This window comes from Bos mutus, chromosome 11 (genome assembly GCF_027580195.1).
Source record: "Bos mutus isolate GX-2022 chromosome 11, NWIPB_WYAK_1.1, whole genome shotgun sequence".
Classification (NCBI taxonomy): domain Eukaryota; kingdom Metazoa; phylum Chordata; class Mammalia; order Artiodactyla; family Bovidae; genus Bos; species Bos mutus.
In genome coordinates this window covers 38,340,489-38,360,448 of record NC_091627.1, presented here as the reverse complement: position 1 = coordinate 38,360,448, position 19,960 = coordinate 38,340,489, and the positions used below count along the sequence as shown (strand labels likewise).

Sequence of the window (19,960 nt, the reverse complement as noted above, 5' to 3'; positions counted from 1 at the left end):
ACACAACACAGCCCTATTTAGGCACATATTTGTTGCTTGGTCCCCAAGTTGTTACAATGAACTGAAAAGTCCACAGGCCGCAATTTATCTAACATTGTCACGCTCAGTCAATATCTGTGAAGAAACGGAGGCCTGGCGCCAGAGTTAAGTTTATTTATTTTCACCTGGGTGGAGGTTGGGGTGGGGAAGGGGGAAGTCATGCCCATGTGTAGCTGAAGGAAGCAAATGAGTCATACAAAGAAACTGTTTGTTCCCACAGAGCCAGGTAAGTTCAAATGTGCCACAGACCAGGCCGGACTGACAGATACTTGAGGCTTCATGCAGGGCTGAATCACTTCCTTCTCTCTAGCCTCATCCAGACACATTAAAAAAAAAAAAAGGCATCTGAGCCCCTTACAGACATAGCTCACACCAGGAAAAACTGGGAATTCCCAAACAGATACAAACAGGGGATGACTATGCATCAAGAAGTTACCTGAGGGTTCCTTTAAATAACAAGCTCACCTGAACGTCCAAATAGTATCTAAATTCTAAAACCCTGACTTAGAAGAAAAATTTGAAAATGTGCTCACCAATAAGTGTATCAGAAGGTCTGGAATCCATCCTGGACACTGTGTGACCTTCAATTAGTCACTTCATCTCTCTGGGCCTAAATGAATTCATCTGTTAAAAAAAGAGAGAACACGTACTTCAGAGAATCATCGTAAAAAAGATAGTATGCAGTAAAACGGTTAGCCGAGGATCTAGCACTGGTAAATGCACAAAAAATGTCCTTCCCTTCTAGTCTACAAGTTAACAGTTGAGGTAAACTGAGGTTCACTGGCCACGCTGGCCTATGGAAAAGGTCATAGGTATCCTAAACGCTTCATGGAAATTGCTTTTTTTAAAGAAGAAACTTTATAATACCATGTATTTCTCTCTCCAGCACAACAGCCTATCTTATAAGTCTAGGAAAGCAGTAATTTCGCATCTCATTCCTTAGTGATTGCTAAATGTTTTGATACTGCGCCCCCACTTATCCATTCATTATTAAACATAACGAGCTAGGGACTGGATATGCTGCCTACTTTCTATAATCGCGATGCTATTGCAAACTAATGAGAGAAATGTATTAAAATTCGCCCGCTGATGGAACTTCCCTGGTGGTCCAGTGGCTAAGACTCTGCTCATAATGCAGGGGGCCCCAGGTTCCAGCCCTGGTCAGTGAAATGAGTCCACATGCTGCAACTAAAAGATCCTGTATGCTGCAATGAAGACTCAAGATCCCACATGGCGCAATTAAGACCTGGCACGGCCAAATAAGTATTAAAAAAACAATAAAATTCCCCGCTAAGGTTGGGACCAGCCTACGCGGTTTCAACCCACTCTGGCCACAGCACTCGTTGCGCGGAGAAGGCCCCATACCGTGGGTGGGGTGGGAGGGGGCCCCATTCTAGTTTTCAGGGCGACCCCAATTTTTCGTTGGCGACGAATCCAGGACACGTGTCGCCATTTTGTGTTCAGCAAATATGGCGGCCACCCCCGCGGGGAAGGGGGCGGGGGACTGAGGCACCGCCACGTTAGCCGCTTTCCCTAAAGGATCCTAAAGCACGCCGCGCACTCGGCCTGTTCTGTCTGGCTCAACCGAAGGAAAAGGGAACGGGCAGAAATCACAACTGGCGCACCAACGGCCCCAGCGACCTTTCCTCAGCGGGAGGGCCGCTCGGCTCCACACCCTCAGGAAAGGTCCTCCAAGATGGCGGGCCCAGTTGGGGGCCGCCCCCGGACCGCGCGGGCGCGATGGCTGCGCTGAGCGGCGAAGGTGCCGAAAGGCAGCAGCGGGAGCGTAACCCTCGCGGGGGAAACCGCAGGAACCCCCCCAAGAGCCCGGATAAATGCACGCCATTGTCTTAAACGTGTGACGAGGCAGCAGCGACTAAAACGACACCAGCGTAGGAGGTGGGGTTTCTGCGGGCTTAACGAAGAGAGTTGCAAAATGCAGACAAAGCATTATGTAAATGGACGCCATTCTCTTTATGGCCCCGTTTCTAGCACTTCCCAGAAACCATCACCACAGCCGCGACTCTGATGGCGGTGGCGCGGGATGATTTTGGTCTTTCTCCCCACCAGCTGCCGCCACAGGGCCGGGGCGGGGGTGGGGACTGGCGCGGGGCGCCCGGACGCTGAGGACGAAGGGGCCCCACGTGCCCGTCCGAGCGGGCGCCCGCCCCAAAGGCCTCGTCTCGCCTCCCCTCCCCCCCGGAAGACCGCGGCTGCCCCTCCCGTCCTCCCCACACCCTTGCGCATGCGCTCTGGTCTCTTCACGCGCACGTTTTAAACCCGCGGCGTCCTAGCAGCCGCCTGCAGTTACGGCCAGGGCTGTCTGTGTCGCTCCGCACTCAAACCGCTTTTGTACGGCGGGAAATAATGTGTCGCTCCCAAGCACAACATTGCCATTTCCAAACGTCTGCCGGCGCCTTCTGGGGTTAATAAAATACATGTTCGTCTTAAAATTTTGCCGGAATCACAGCTTCTGCCCACCGGTGCTTTATTTTCAATGCTAGCCTATTAAGAGGGTTTTGAAAAACTACTCTATTGGGGTTGGCGCAATCTTGTGACCTAAAAAGGATGGGTCCTCATTTTTTTTTCAAAGGGTCCTGCGCAGCAAGCACTTCCGGGGTCAGAGGGTACGCGGGGTTGAAAGCGGGCTTCCCGCCCCGCCCAGACCGCCGAGGCTGCCGCCGGAGTCGCCACCGCCGCGCCCTCGCCCACCCGCCCGCCCGCCGCTCCCGGCCCCGCTCGCCCCCTCCGCCGCCGCCGCCCGCCCCTGCGACGACGCCGCGGCCTCCTGCCCGCGCCCGCTCGCTCCCGCGGCCCTCGCTCGCCTCGCGCCGGCAGTTTTGGGCCTACACCTCCCCTCCCCCCGCCAGCCACCAAAGACTTGACCACGTAACGAGCCCAACTCCCCCGAACGCCGCCCGCCGCTCGCCATGGATGCCGGTGTGACTGAAAGTGGACTAAATGTGACTCTCACCATTCGGCTGCTTATGCACGGAAAGGAAGTAGGAAGCATCATTGGGAAGAAAGGGGAGTCGGTTAAGAGGATCCGCGAGGAGAGTGGCGCGCGGATCAACATCTCGGAGGGGAATTGCCCGGAGAGAATCATCACTCTGACCGGCCCCACCAATGCCATCTTTAAGGCCTTCGCTATGATTATCGACAAGCTGGAAGAAGATATCAACAGCTCCATGACCAACAGCACGGCGGCCAGCAGGCCCCCGGTCACCCTGAGGCTGGTGGTGCCGGCCACCCAGTGCGGCTCCCTGATTGGGAAAGGCGGGTGTAAGATCAAAGAGATCCGCGAGAGTACCGGGGCCCAGGTCCAGGTGGCGGGGGATATGCTGCCCAACTCCACCGAGCGGGCCATCACCATTGCTGGCGTGCCGCAGTCTGTCACCGAGTGTGTCAAGCAGATCTGCCTGGTCATGCTGGAGACGCTCTCCCAGTCTCCGCAAGGGAGAGTCATGACCATTCCGTACCAGCCCATGCCGGCCAGCTCTCCAGTCATCTGCGCGGGCGGCCAAGATCGGTGCAGCGACGCTGCGGGCTACCCCCACGCCACCCATGACCTGGAGGGACCACCTCTAGATGCCTACTCGATTCAAGGACAACACACCATTTCTCCGCTCGATCTGGCCAAGCTGAACCAGGTGGCAAGACAACAGTCTCACTTTGCCATGATGCACGGCGGGACCGGATTCGCCGGAATTGACTCCAGCTCTCCAGAGGTGAAAGGCTATTGGGCAAGTTTGGATGCATCTACTCAAACCACCCATGAACTCACCATTCCAAATAACTTAATTGGCTGCATAATCGGGCGCCAAGGCGCCAACATTAATGAGATCCGCCAGATGTCCGGGGCCCAGATCAAAATTGCCAACCCAGTGGAAGGCTCTTCTGGTAGGCAGGTTACTATCACTGGTTCTGCTGCCAGTATTAGTCTGGCCCAATATCTAATCAATGCCAGGCTTTCTTCTGAGAAGGGCATGGGGTGCAGCTAGAACAGTGTAGGTTCTCTCATAACCCTTTCTGCTGTTTTCCCATGATCCAACTGTGTAATTTCTGGTCAGTGATTCCAGGTTTTAAATAATTTGTAAGTGTTCAGTTTCTCCACAACTTTATCATCCGCTAAGAATTTAAAAATCACATTCTCTGTTCAGCTGTTAATGCTGGGATCCATATTTAGTTTTATAAGCTTTTCCCTGTTTTTAGTTTTGTTTTGGGTTTTTGGCTCATGAATTTTATTTCTGTTTGTCGATAAGAAATGTAAGAGTGGAATGTTAATAAATTTCAGTTTAGTTCTGTAATGTCAAGAATTTAAGAATTAAAAAATGGATTGGTTAAAAAATGCTTCATATTTGAAAAAGCTGGGAACTGCTATCTTAAACTCTTTGTTGGTGCCTTTTTTTTCCTCCCCTTTTAGCGTTAGGCCTTTGTAGGAAGAGAGGTGGGCCCGTTCCTGGTATTTTCTCCAGCCCTTTTCATCTTATTGGTAAGATTCCATTCCCTCTCATCCCAACAAAGGAACCCGGCAGGCTGGGCCTGCTTTGGGGTGTTTGCAGAGATGGAAGGCTCTCTTGGAGAGTGACATCCCTCCAGCTAGGTTCCAGAGAGAGGCCTCTGCCCATTTCTCTGGTAGAAAAAACATGAGGGTTTTCTCGGATTGGAAGAGTATGCCCATTCTGTAGGACCTCTGATGAATGGTAGTGTGTCCTCTAGTCCAGCCGGCCCCAGCCCCACCCCCAATCCCATGTGCAAAACTCTTAGCCAGGAACAAAAAAATGTTCTGAGGTGGGAGGAGCCTGGGGGGCCCAGAGAAAAGGTGGGGGAGGGAAGGGCTGGGCTGGGGGGGAAGGGAGGGGCTGAGGAGGGGGGAAGGGAAGGGGGCTAGGGTGGGTCTAAGGGCTTGGGAGAGGGTAGGTGCTGCAGGGTGGTGGTAGGCATAGAGGGTGGTGTTTGGGCAGCAGGATTGAAGGGGGATGGTACCAGCGGGGCGCACGTGTCGAGCATAGCACCTGTGGCAAGCAGCCTGTCAGAGGATGTTCCTACACCTGCCAAGTGGTGTATCCAGAAACAATGGAGGCCCAGCTTATAATTCTTCAACTGTGTGCAATGTTTAGAGAAATCATTGTACCAGGAAATAACTCTGCCTAAATGGGGCAGTCCACACTGGCAGGAATGTAGGCTGATCTGTCGACAACCGCTGAAGAATGACCTCAATGTTAAAAATGCAGATTCCCGGGTCCCACCCCAAATCTCATCGGAAGACCGCATTTTTAACAAGACTCAAAGGTTCGGAATTAGTGCCGCTAATTCTCTTCACCGGGAAGGAAGATTTTGCTGTAAAGGCCTAGCAGCCTCCTGTCAGCCAGTAGACCTAGGCTGAACCTGATGAGAGGAGGAAATTTTTTTTCTACTATTAGGCAAAAACATATATATAAGAAACAGCAGATTAGGAAAACAATTAGGTGCCAAAGTGTGTAGTTCAAACCACGCAATGTGGGAGATCACAGAGAAATCCCTGTGGGAGGGGAGTGTTAGCCACCATAAATACCTGTTGAGGTTTCTTCTCTGCAGGGCATCTTTTTTTGGAGGTACAGACCTGGTTCCCAGGGTCCCTGGAGGTAAGATTGGGGTCTGTTATGTACTTCATATCTACTGTGAAGTCAGGCAGGTGGTCACAAGGAGCACAAATCCTGGAGTCGAACCTGAATTTAAATTTGCATTCTGCCACTGTGGCCAGGGGTGAATTACTTAAGCTCTGTATAAGATGGAGCTGTTGAAATCAGCATCTCCTGGGTTTGGGGGTGGGGCAAGCATGTGTTAAACAGAACAGTGCTTACAAGACAGTAAACTTCAGTATAGATTGTGAAAAGCTAAAGGCCCATTTCTGCCCACAGTTTCTTTGGGCAGAGAAATATTGAAAGAAAGCAATGTTTACTAAATGATAAGCTGAGAGAAGGTAGTTGTCTTGGGCCAGGATAAATTAGGGAGACCCTAGCGAAGAACCAGAAATAGGTTCAGTGTCTTCTAGAAATAATAAGCTCTTGTCTGTGTAGAATAGGAGGGCATAATTAGGTTGGACCCTGAGACACCAAGCTAAATGGTTTGTGAGATGTCCCTGAAACTTGCTGGGGAAATGGTTCCAATGCCCTGTAAAAAGTACACATCATTTTCCTCAAACCATTTTCCTTCCCACTGCTTCAAAGGCAAAGCTGACATTAATTTGTAGAGTAATGATTTAGGTAGCAAGAATGGATAGGATAGAAAGACGGGCAGCTTAGAAAAAAGGCAAAAACAGCAGTTAGAAAAATGCCTCAGGTAAGCAGGTTCTAATATTGGTGGGGAAGTAGTTATCAATAGAAATTCATATAGAAGGGGCCGCCAATGCAAGAGAGATTGAAACTGCTTGAGGAGGTGAGAAAAAAAGATGTATGAAATGAGAGGTCAGACCTGGTGATTGGAGTATTTGCAAGCAGAAATACTCAACAAGTAGCTTGAAATAGAAGACAGGGAATCAGCTACAGGGAGACAAGGAGAGGAAAGGGCTAAAGACTGAGCTTTGGGGTATAACCTGGAGGTAAAGGGATCTAGTCTAATTGTTCACCGCTATATTTCTAGTGCCTGTCACCATACCTGACATACAACAAGGGCTCAGTAAGTATTTTTGGAATGAATATGAAGGACACAGCCAAAGAAGAAGCAATAAAGGCAGCAGGAGAGAAACCAGAATAGCACCCTTGAAAATGGTCAAGGAGGACAGTTTCAAGGCCAGTGGAGTGACAATAAGGCAGTAATTGCAAGGTTTAAGGTTTATTGGACATCTACTAGGTGCAAAAATACTTTGAACTAAAACTCTTAAAGTTTTGGTGCACTTGGGAGATGTGTAATAGCCCATTGTAGTTAGAGCATAGTACTTAGTAAGGGAGAGAAGGGGAGGTGGAGGAAGCCATGGAATCATTTGAGACTACATTATAAACAGCTTTCAATGCCAAAACAAGGGTTTGAGCTTTATCTTGAAAACCAGTCATCTCCAAATATTTTCTTAAAGTGTACCCCTTTTATAAAAAGTCATTCAGATCAGATCAGATCAGTCGCTCAGTCGTGTCCGACTCTTTGCGACCCCATGAATCGCAGCACGCCAGGCGTCCCTGTTCATCACCAACTCATCCTTAGGAAACAGAATTTCAGAAGAGAGATGTAGAGAAGCCAGATTGCTGCAGGAAAGGAGGGCCTGGGGGCCAAGGCAGTGAAGACAAGAGTGTAGATGGCTCAAATGCTTGGAACAAAGGAGGAAAAGAAATAGGACAATAACTTGGGGGAAAACTGGGAGAAAGGTCTTCTCTTTTTTTGTTGTTTTTGAAAGAAACCTCAGTAAAGGCAGAGTAATAAGGAGGCAGCAGAAAGCTGAAAATGAAAGCTGCAGGTTTGAGAAGACTAAATAGAGCACTGGGGCAGTGACTGTCAGATGTCCCACAAGTTTGACTATTACAGTTGAATCCACTTTGTCCCCTCTCTACGGGCCCTCGCACTTCAAGAGTCCTCGCCTTTCTCTTTGGGGCAGCTTCAGCCCACCCCGTCCTCTACTGGACTGAGGACTGAAAATGGATGCACACCCTCTGCAGTTGCTGTGTTTCTTCTCACAGCCCCATCATTCCTACCACCAGCTGTTAGGCCCCAGCCACTGCTACAGTCTAGAGGAGGCTAAACAGCTTGACAAGCACCTGTTGTGTCATACCCCCGAAGTTGTCCCCTGTATTTAGAAGGCCAGTCTTCCCCCAAGCCCTATGCCCTCCATTGCCCGACTCCGCACACGTATATCACCATCATGTACCCCACCCCTGCCAGCAGAACCACTGGGCAATGCATCACCATTTTAGGGTTCACCCCCTAGAGCAGTTATGTATTCTCTGTCACTTGTTTGCCAAGAGCTTGAGGTTTGTGAGCTGAATCCACCTCACCACCACCACCCTCACCCCACCCCCCAGCTACCCCAAGTAGTGAACCACATATGGTCCAGCATTTCTGGGCTGTCACCTCCTGCCAAAAAGACAGCACCCAGCCAAACATATAAATAGGCAGTCACTGTCAGAGAAGCTGCCCACTGCCGAGTCCTCTGGCCACCTTGCCTGGCCTGGTCACCTGAAGATTCCAATCTGACCACATCACTCCCATGCTTAAAGGCCATCAAGTCCCACCTCCACCCATGGTCTTCAAAAGAAAATCCAAACTCAGTGGAGTTTCCAGACCCTTTGGGATCTGTTCCCACCAGTGCAAAGCCTGCCAGCTTCTTAACAGTTCTCCAAAGTCATTCTGTTTGGACATCCTTGCATTTGGAAAAGCATTTGTTTCTTCATAATCTGTCCCTGGATGTCCTCTTCATTACTTTCCTGGGTTCTGGGGCTCCTGCTCTTTTAGCATGAAAATTCTGCAAGCACTGATTTATACTGATGAGCAAGATACCTGAGTTCTAGTCCTGGCTCTAGGTGATTTTGGACAAATTGCTCACCTTTCTGGGTTTCAATCCTTCACCTGAGATAACTGGATAAGATAATATCCATGGTTGCCTGGGGAAATGATACTGCCTTCGTGGGTACCTACCTCTGCTGCCCTTCTTGCCACAGGACTGACTTTGACACATACACATGCCTTCTGTAAACACTCTTAAGAAAAAGGGAAGTTAACAAAAACCTGGCAGCAACAAGCCCAGCTTGGCATTTTAGATAACTATTCAACCAGGTCTTGATGGAGGAAAAAGCAGAAAGGAAGAAACTACCAGAGACATTTGCTCTGAACATCTGAAGGTGCTGGCGCCTTTAGACTTTATGGGGAAGCAGAGAGGGCAGTAGAGGGGAAGGCACAGGGGTCCGTGCCAGGGAAGGTTACACACAGGCAGGCAGGGTAAGCCGTCCCACCAGCAGACCCAGGCCCCCACGCTTTCCTTCCCCCACTCTCAGGCCCTAGCAGTGAAGGCTCTATGAAGTGGCTATGGCTCCCCTGAGTGTCCCCTGGACACTAAAGTAAGGAGAAGATAACTCTAGCTGCCCCCTGCTCCTCCCAGCAGCCTCTTAAGACTCCAGACATCTGCCTCGAGGCTGAGCACATCTTGGTGGGGGACTGAGTCAGCTCTTCTTCAGTGAAAGCAAACACATTCCCCAGTTAGTCACTCAGGTGGTGGAAGACCCCAAATCACTTATTCCCTGAGCTATGCAGCCGCAGCAAGGAGATAGACGCACTTCCTTAAACCTGCCTTCATGGAGATGAAAACCCATGCTGTCATTCATTAATTTACCTCTATTTCAGAAAGCATTTCCAGGGCTTGTTCAATGGGTCCTTAAGAGAACCTTCTCCCACTGGCTCCTGACAGGACGTCAGTGAGGTCAGATGTGGTCATTCTCCAGCCTACAACCTGAGCCATGCCAGCAACATCTCCAGGACTGGCTAACATTTATCAAAAGCTTGGTTTGTGCAAAGCACTGCTCCAAGCACTTTAAATGAATTAACTCCTTGAATCCACAAGGCCCTGTGAGGTACATATTCTGATGCCACTTTACAGGTGAGGAAACTGAGGCACGCAGCAATGAGATGACTTGTCCAAGGCTACAGAGCCAATGGGAGGCAGAGCCAGTATTTGAGCACAATGTGGCTCTCAAGCTGCTTTCTAACCACCATTTTGGTTTTGTTTTTTGGGTTTTTTTAATGTTTATTTACTTATTTCTGGCCATACTGGGTGTTGACTGCTGCTCCGGCTTTCTCTAGTTGTGATGTACAGGTTTCTCGTTGTGGTGGCTTCTCTTGTTGCAGAGCATGGGCTTTAGGGCGTTAGGGCTTCAGTAGTTGGGCTCCCAGGCTCTAGAGCACAGGCTCAGTAGTTGTGGCACACGGATTTAGTTCCCCTTGGCGTGTGGGATCTTCCCGGATCAGAGATCAAACACATGTCTCCTGCATTGGCAGGTGGATTCTTTACCTCTAAGCCACCAGGGAAGCCCCTAACCACCATTTTGGGTTGTCCCACTAGGCCAGAAAAATTGCCCCAAGAGAGTCTAAATGGTCAGAGAGTCTGAACATTGTTTTATTTTGTCTTTTTTTTTTTTAAATTATGAAAGTATGATAACAGATTTTGCCCCAGGAGAGTCTAAATGGTCAGAGAGTCTGCATATTGTTTTATTTTGTCTTTTAAAAAAATTTTTTTAATTATGAAGATATGATAACAGATTTACAGGAGGCTTGGAAAATACAGAACAAGTTTCCATATAGTTCCACTATATATTACAATTATTTTTAAGTAGATAAATAAAATTTTTAGTTGGAGTTTTAATATCAAACTCTCAAAACTTAATAGAATGAATACCCAGAGAAGTAGAAGGATATAGTAGACCTGAAAAGCTCTGTGAACCAATTCAACATAATTAAGATTTATAAAATTTCACACAATGGTAGGATACAAATTCTATTCAAGTTGCCATAGACTGTAAACTAGGAGACACTGGAACATATCCAGGGACATAAAACAAGGTACAAAACTTTCACAGTATAAAGGTGTTGAAATCATACAAAATCTGTTCTCTTATCACTGTGGAATTATGTTAGGTATCAATATCAAAAGATATTTGAAAATAACCCACATATTTTCAAGTGCAATGTGACATTTACCAAGAGAGATCTTTGACTTAGTCATCAAAAGCCTCAATAAAGCTAGACTAAAAAAAACACAGAGGGTGATTGCAGAGAATAAAGCATTTAAATGAGAAATTAGTATCAAATTAATATTCAAGATACTTTAAACAAAATCCCATGTATTTTGTCTTTAATAACTTATTGCCCAATTTTTCAATTAACACAGCAATACATATTTTATAGAACATACATAAATATGTAATACATATGAAAACCCATATTACTACATTATTGTGACTAGAGGTTAACATTCTCTAGTCTTTTATATACTGCTCTTTTAAAGTAATATATATATTAGCCTTTTAAAAATGGATCATACTCTACACACTAATTTGTATGCTATTTTCCTTTTTATTAAATTGAGATATCCTTCATATACCATAAAATTCACCATTTTAAAGTATACAATTTTGTAGGTTTTAGTATGTTCACAGCATTGTATAATCATCACCACTATCTTATGCCAAACGTTTCACCACCTTAAAAAGAAAACCATACCAGTCACTCACCATTCCTCACACACCCCATCTACCCTAGTGCCTGGCAACTAGAACTTCTTCCTGACTCTACTTCCAATAATCTACTTCCTGACTCTATGGATTAGCTTAGTCCGGATATTTCATATAGATAGAGTTATCTAATATGTGACCTTTTGTGTCTAGTTTCTTTCACTTAGCATAATGTTTTCAAGGCTTCCTCCATGCTTCCTCCATGCTTCCTCCATAGCACATATCAGTACTTTGTTCCCTTGTATGGCTGAGTATATTCCATTGTATGGCTGTAGCACAGGTTGTTTATCCATTTATCAGTCAATAGACATTTGAGCTGTTTCCTCTCTTCGGTTATTATAAATAATGCTGTAAGGAACATTGCTTTCTAAGTTTTTGTGTGGACGTATGTTTTCATTTCTCTTGAGTATATACCTAGGTGTAGAATTGCTGAGTCATGTGGTAAATCTGTTTAACTTTTTGAGGAACTGCCAAATAGTTTAACATGGTGGCTGTACCATTTTACATTCCCACCCGCAGTGAATAAGTGTTCCAATTTTTCTACCATCTTGCTAATGCCTGATAGTTTTTCTGTTTTTTTTTTTTTGGAGTCATCCTAGTGGGTGTGAAATAGTACCTCATTGTGGTTTTGGTTGGCATTTCCCTAATGATTTGCATTTCCTTCGTTGAGCATTTTTTCTTGTGCTTATCAGTCATTTGAATATCTTCTTTGGAGAAATGTTTATTCAAATACTTTGCCCATCTAAAAAATTAGGTTATCTTGCTGTTGAGTTGTAAGAATTCTTTATATATTCTATATAATAGAATCTTATCTGAGAGATGACTGCAAATATTTTCTCCCATTCTGTGGGTTGTCTCTTAACTTTCTTGATAGTGTCCTTTGAAGTGTAAAAGTTTTTAATTTTGTTTAATATTTTTTTTTGGCCACACCATGCACAGCTTGCAGGATCTTAGTTCCCTGACCAGGGATTGGACCCAGGCCCCGGCAGTGAAAGATCCAAGTCCTAGCCACTGGGCCACTAAGGAATTCCAAAAAAGTTTTAAATTTAGATGAAATCCAGTTTATTTTTTTCTTTGTTGTGCCTTTGGATGTCATAGCTAAGAAACCATTGCTTAATATACAGTCATAAAGATTTATACTAACTAAGCAGGGTTGGGCCTGGTTAGAACTTGGATGGGAGATTTATGCTAATGTTTTCTTCTGAGAGTTTTATAGTTCTACCTCTTACACTATAAAACTCTTAAAAGAAAACATTAGTATAAATCTTCATGACCTTAGATTTAAGCCTTTGATCCACTCACTTTGAGCTAATTCTTGTATATGGTCTGAGTACAGATCCAAATTCCTTCTTTTGTATGTGGATATCCAATTGTCTCAGCACTAATGGTTGAAAAAGATTTTTTTAATTATATCCTATTTTTTAACAATCAACTATGACCATTTTCACTGCAATAAATCAATAAATACTATTTTATAGTAGTATTTTTATTAGCCATATGTGCTTCATCACATTGATGTAATTTATTTAACTCATCTCCTATTTACAGAATTTAAATTGTTTCTACATTTTACTGTCTTAAACAATACAATGGTGAATATACTTAGAAAAATATCTTGAGATTCATCTCTATTTTCTTATGAAAAATTATCAAAACAGGAAAGTCTGGATTAAAGGGTAGCTTTATTTTCGAGGCTTTAGATGCACACCATCACCTTGCTCTAGAACAGTTCTCAAACTTTTTGGTCTTGGGATCCATTTACATTCAAAACCCACTGTGGTTCCTAACAGGCTTTTGTTTGTGTGGATTATTTTTATTCATATTAACCATCTGAGAAATTATGTGCTGTGCTGTGCTGAGTCGCTTCAGTCATGTCCAAGTCTCTGCAACCCTATGGACTATAGCCCCCCAGGCTACTCTGTCCATGTGATTCTCCAGGCAAAAATACTGGAGTGGATTGCCATGCCCTTCTCGGGGGATCTTGAAATTATAGCATTAAAAAAAATTAAATGTTTTTATATTCATTTCAAAATAAATATAATGAACCCATTAAGTGTTAACGTAGGTTATATATAATTTTATTAAAAACAGTATTTTCCACAACAAAAAATGTTTAGTGAGAAAAGTGGCAGTTTGACACTTGTGCAGAGCCTTTTAATATCTGGCTTAATAGAATATTCTGAGGTGTCATATCTCCTTCTGCATCAGTCTGCTGAGATACTGAACATCAACTAGCCTCTGAAAAACTGCTCTCCACACTAATGAGAGAGAACAAAATGGCAAATGACATCTCAGTGTTATCAAAAAAATAGTTTTAAAAGACTGCCCGGCAGAGCTGAGAAATTGTTTAAAAAAAACATTTTTTTAAATAGCTTTGACCTCTCAGACCCCTAAAGAGTCTCAAGGAGCCCTATGGGTCCCTGACCACTCTTGCAGAAATACTGCTCTGTGGAAAAATTTTTCCAAATTACACTCTTACAACTGTCTTCTTTTCTCTGCACTTCCACCAACACTGGGAATTACCTTTCTTTAAATTTTATTTTATATTGGAATATAGTTGATTAACAATGTTGTGTTAGTTTCAGGTATACAACGTAGTAATTCAGTTATGCATATGCATTTATCTTTTCTTTTTTGAATTATTTTCCCATTGAGATTATTACAAAAGATTGAGGAGAGTTCCCTGTACTGTACAGTAGTTCCTTGTTGGTTATCGATTTTATATCTTTTTTTCACATTTACTAATTTGTTAAGCAATAAGTTGGCTCTCTTTATGATTTGAATTTGCATTCTGTAATTTCTAATAATGTTGAAACTTTTTCATGATTTTTATAATTTATGTTTTTCTTTTATAGGTTGCCTCTTCATATCCTTTGTACATTTTTTTCTTCCTGAGATGAATATCTTCTATCTTAATAATTTTTTTTTTAATCTTAATAATTTAAGAGCATTCTATATATTTAGGAGTTACCCTAAATATATAAGCTGTAATTTCTAAGGCAGTTAATATGAATAAAAATAACCCACATAAGAAAAGCGTGTTAGGAACCGCAATAGTTTTTGAGTGTAAAGGGATCCCAAGACCAAAAAATTTGAGAACTGTTCTAGAGCAAGGTGATGGTGTACATCTATTATAGCCTAAATATATGTGCATCTGAATTCCAGGGATTGTGAATGTTGAAGTTTTTTGATGTGCATGAGTTTTTTTTTCCTTTTTAATTGAAGGATATTTGTACATGAATTTTGTGTTGTTTTATATAGGCAAACCTATCAGCAGTTTTAATGGTTTAATCCTTTCCTTTTGCCCTGTGCTGTGCTGTGCTTAATTGCTCAATCGTGTACGACTCTGTGACCCCATGGACTATAGCCTGCCAGGTTCCTCTGTCCTTGGGGATTCTTCAGGCAAGAATACTGGAGCAGGTTGCCATGCCCTCCTTCAGGGGATTTTCCCGACCCAGGGATTGAACCTAGGTCTCCCACATTGCAGGTGGATTTTTTACCGTCTGAGTCACCAGGGAAGCCCTCCTTTTGCCCTACCTATAGTCAAAGAAATTCTCCTCTAATTTAATTTCCCACCACCATCAGGTGAATGGGCCTGTTTGGCCTAGGAAGGCATTGAGAAGTACAGGATTAACACTTTTATAGTATTAATAATATCTTCTTATTTTCCTTCTATTGATTCTGTATTACACAGTGAAAGTGAAAGAAGATCTTTAATGTAATCATCCCAGGACTTCACCCAACCAAATGTCCTTGGGGGAAAGTTCCTGCCTCCTCAGAACAAGGTGACAAAAGTAGGATTTATTCTTTGTGTATCTGATGAGGTGGATCTTACCTGCTCAGAAGGCTGGAGACTGCTGAGTCTCCTGTTCCTCACTGGGGAGGAGATAGCCCATCTGGGTGGGCCTCCTGGCCTCATGCCAACACTTTGGTGCCCAGCAGGTGGCTGTCTCAACGTACCTGAGATGGGGCCAATTTTTACCCAAAAATTTAGCAAAGGATTTGGGTCTCCAAGAAGTCAAAGCTTTATTCAGGGACAGTAGCCTAAGCACTCATGACCCATTTCTTAGGAAGAGACATTTTAAAATAAGAAAAGGAAACTAGAACTTAGCAGACTGACAGGATATTCTAGCTAACCACAAATTTACAGAATTATAGCTTAGCTACAGAGATCTTCTCCTTTTGCAACTTTTTGCAAATCTCTCCAGTAAATGCTACCTTCTAGAACCTGACTGCTCTCTGAAAAAGGTAATCAGAAACCATTACAGAGTGGATTTTTGCAGCCAAGATGGCTAAACTGCATTAAGCAAGGATTTTCCCAATATTGTTTCCCATATTCTCAAGCAGACTAGAGATTTTCTTTGCCAATCTGGCAGGTGAAAACAAATGTCATTGCATTGTGTGAATTTTCATTCCTTAGATTATTGGTGATTAAAAAAAAAAAAGAAAAAAATATGTTTCTCAGCTGTTTGCATTTCCCTTTTGGTGAATTACCTATTAACATCTTTTTTATTTTTTTATATTGGAGTGGTCATATTTTTCATATTGATTGAGGAACTCATTATATAATAAAATAGTAATCCATCATATACTGCATTTTTTTCCCCTCAATTTGTCAGTTTCCTGTTAACTTCTGCTCTGCACAAGTTTCTAATGACTAAGAAGCTAAATCTATCAATCTTTAACTTCACGGTTTCTGCCTTTAGTGTCACGCTTGGGAAATCCTTGCCGAACCACAATTATTAGAAAAAAAAATCCTGTTTTTTCTTCTAGTGTTTTATATTTTCATCTTTTACATTTAAATCTAATCTACCTGAAATTGATTTTGGTATATATGGAAGAGAAAGCTAATACTTTTTTCCCCAAATTGCTGGCTAGTTATCCCATTGATATTTCTTGAATAATCCAGGAATGACAAATATGTGCCTTAGTGTAGTTTTCTGTTCCTGGGCCCCTGGAAGACATTTCTAATCAAATGCAGAGCTCCTGGCTAAGCCTAGACTAGGCCTCACAGCCCTGCTAGCACTTCAGGGCAGCCACCTCCTACTCCTACCTGTGAGACTTGGTATCAAGATGAAACTCTTTGTCATTTACATGACTGAACTGACTTAGCAGCAGCAGCAGCAGCAGACTAATCCTTAGGGCTTCCCTGGTAGCTCAGCTGGTAAAGAATCCACCTGCAATTGCAGGACTCCTCAATTCAGCTCCTGGGTCAGGGAAGATCCCCTGGAGAAGGGATAGTCGACCTATATTCTTGGATTTCCCTGGTGACTAAGATGGTGAAAAATCCACCTCCAGTGTGGGAGACCTGGGTTTGATCCCTGGGTTGGGAAGATCACCTGGAGGGGGCCATGGCAACCCACTCCAGTATTCTTGCCTGGAGAATCCCCATGGACAGAAGAGCTTGGCGGGCTACAGTCCATGGGGTCGCAAAGAGTCGGACAGGACTGAGCGACTCAGCAAAGCACAACACAGACTAATCCTTCTTCTTCTTCCCTATTGATATGAGAAGACCTTTATTAGAAATTACATTATTTTTTATTCTAGACTTTCCTTTCTGTCTTATCAATATGCCTGTCTTTTCCTGTGCCATCTCCACCTGTTGGTTATTACTTCCATGTACTAGAAGGTAATGACTGGTAGCATAAGGTTTACACACTTTGCAACACATTCTTGAATATTTTCTCTCATTTAAACTTCTAAGTTTATTGAACCAAAGTGCCTCCAGAATAAGTTAACAAAACTTAAAATTCATTTTCATTTAAATTTTATTTAACTCATTAATTTTAATGAAAATTTTAAATTCATTCCCCAATTAGGTACACAGTATTTCTTTCCATTTTTAAAGATTCCCTTTATGTTTTTGAGGAGTCCCTGGTGGCTCAGACAGTAAAGAATCCACCTGCAAAGCAGGAGACCTAAGTTTGATTCCTGAGTTAATAAGATCTCCTGGAGAAAAGAATAGCAACCCACTCCAGTATTCTTGCCTGGAGAATTCCATTAACAGAGGAGCCTGGCGGGCTACAGTTCATGGGGTCGCAAAGAGTTGGACACAACTGAGTGACTAACACATTTCTGAACAGTTTTATTTTAAGTCCTACACATTACTGGTTAACTTTGTTCCTAGATATTTATTTGTGGTGAGACCTTTTTTGCTAATATAACATCTAACTTCTTATTACCAGAGTGTAGGGTTCATGAGAGCAGAGACTATATACCTTTTATTCATAACTGTAGCTCCCCTGTAGGCTCTATATAAATTTTTAAATGAGTGAAGGGATAATAGCATAAAGCAGTCCTATGGTCTTAGTGTGTTGTTAATTTGTAACAGACAACTTTACTAATTTGATTAGCTTTGTTTTTCATGTGATTCTCTGGAATTTTCCACATTTAAAAATATGGCAATTATCTTCTTGCCAATATGTATTGTTCTTATTGATTTTTCTTATAAGACATTGAATTGAATAGATTTTTCTATTCAGGTTTCTATTGTCCTTTGAGAACAATCCTAAGTTATAGGGATTTTGCATTCCTTTTATGGTAATACTTCTAGTGTTTCACTGTTAAGTATGATGACTAGAGTAAAAGCAAATTTGATGGAAAAAATATAATGGTTCTATTCTGGACATGTTCAGAGGGATATTAGTGTGGAGATGTCCAGGAGACAGCTGGACATGTAAGAAATCTGGGCTGGAGACAAAGATTTGGGAGTTCACAGCATGTAGGTAGGAGTTGAAGCCTTGGGATAGATAAATTCACAAAGAGAGAAGGCCAAGGATAGAACTAGAGAACATCAGTCTCAAGGCTGAGTAAAGCCAAGAGGACACCATCAAAGAGATGAGAGGAAATCAGTAAAGAAGGAGTCACAGAAGACCAAAGGAATTTCTAGGGAGAGGAGGTGATCAACACAGCCCAACGGTGAGAAGAGTATGATGGAAAATAGGCCAAGGATTTAGTGTCTAGGAGGTCACCCATGACCTTAGCGAGTGTCAGGAGTGTTCATATTGTGATGGAGCTGAGCTCACCTGTGGCAGGTTGGGGAGAGGTGAGAAAGTACAGACCACCATAAGGACTCCTTCAAGAAGCTTCACAGGGAAGAGAAACCAAGAGATACAAGACTAAATTGAAAGGGAACAGAACTGAGAAAGAGATTCCGATTTTTCAGGTGGCAGTGACACGAGAATGTTTGTAAGTTGAAAGTGAAAAGACTATGAAACAGACTAAAAGTTTGAGAAAGAAATACAGGGAAAATATAGGTAAACAAAGCACAGAGGGCGTGGAAAGGATGGGCTCCTGGGGTGGGGGCCCCGTTGGCCTCAGTCTCCACTTTCTCTGAAGGGCAAAGAAGGATGCAAGATGGGTGAGGACTGGGCGTCTCAGGAGAAAGTAACTACCCACCTCTGTCCTTTCTGACCCTGACTGGCAGAGGAAGGAGGATGGGAGTCTGGACGGCAGTGAGGGTGCAGAATTACAGGCTGGGCCTGCTGAATAGGGAGGCCTGAAGGGCTACCGGGCAGACTTAGGCTTCCAGCTGAAACTGGAAATCATAAACCCACCTGGTCAGAGTAAAGGCCTAAAGAGATTCCAATTTAATTGGTCTGGTTTTTAACTTGGGTATCAGGAATTTTAAAAGCTGCCCCTTGTTAAACCACAAGGTCCTACTATATAGCATAAGGAAGGAACTATGCTCAATATCTTGAGACAAACCATAATGGGAAACAATATAAAAAAGACAGTATCTGTATGTATAACTGAGTCACTTTGCTGGATAGCAGAAAGTAACGCAACATTGCAAATCAACTGTACATCAATAAACTAAAAATTAAAATAAATGAATGAATAAATATGTATAAATGAAAGAAAAAGAAAAAGCTGCCCCAGTGATTCTAATATGCAACCATGGTTGGGTATTGCTGGGGTCAAAAAGTACCTTTATGGGAATTCCCTGGCAGTCCAGTGGTTAAGACTCCATGCTTAACCAATGCAGGGGGCCCAGGTTTGATCCCTGGTCAGGGAAATGAGATCCTGTAAGCCACACTGCAAAGACAAAAAATAAAGTACATTTTGCATACGGAGACCCCAAACCTAGTTGGGAGGATAAAGAGAGGCTTGGCAGTTCTGACTGAAGCCTCAGTGTCCTGTGGGGGTGTGGACATACCCCCAAGTCACAAGAGGACAGATTCCTGCCTTGTTCTGCCCTTTGGTCAGGATCTGAATTCCTTTCCTGCCTTAAGTTAAAACACAGAAAGTTTCCCTGACAGAGAGACCCAGGAGCCCCTGGAATGGCAGTAGAATGCCAGGCTGAGGAATATGACAGTAGTTAGGGCAAACAATATGCTTTTCCGCTTAAGAACCAAGCCCTCGGCCTGGCTCACTCAGAGTATGTGTGTGTTTCAGGATGCCTATTCAACTGAAAAACAAAAGCGGCTCTGAGACCAGAGTGGAGGTTTGAACAAGTGACCAGGATGACTCATGCTGCTTGGCTGCAGAGGTCAGGAGGCTGCCACCCCTAGTGGGCGGGGTGTGGGCGGGGCCTGGGCAGGAAGCGCTGCAGGTACAGTGGCTCCTGTGAACTTCCCACTTGGGCAGGCTGCCTTTTGGGTCAAGCAAATATTTTTACAAAAATTAAGACAAAAAATGTAACTTTCCAAAAAAAAAAAAAAAATGTAACTTTCCGCTTACGGCTGCAAATTTCTGGTGGAAGCACACTAGCTGAAGCAAGGATGAGGCCAATG

General features: G+C 43.7%; 1 protein-coding gene across 1 annotated transcript; it reads left to right on the top strand.

Annotated features, from left to right (window-relative positions):
• Positions 1–2,739: 2,739 nt before the first annotated feature.
• On the top strand, positions 2,740–4,426 carry PCBP1 (poly(rC) binding protein 1). The gene has a single exon (XM_005893597.2). The coding sequence runs from the start codon at positions 2,970–2,972 to the stop codon at positions 4,038–4,040; it is 1,071 nt and encodes a 356-aa protein (XP_005893659.2). The 5' UTR covers positions 2,740–2,969; the 3' UTR covers positions 4,041–4,426.
• Positions 4,427–19,960: the final 15,534 nt, after the last annotated feature.

Excerpts from the sequence above, each read along its gene's own strand:
- PCBP1 (XM_005893597.2), top strand. The coding sequence starts at position 2,970 with ATGGATGCCGGTGTGACTGAAAGTGGACTAAATGTGACTCTCACCATT.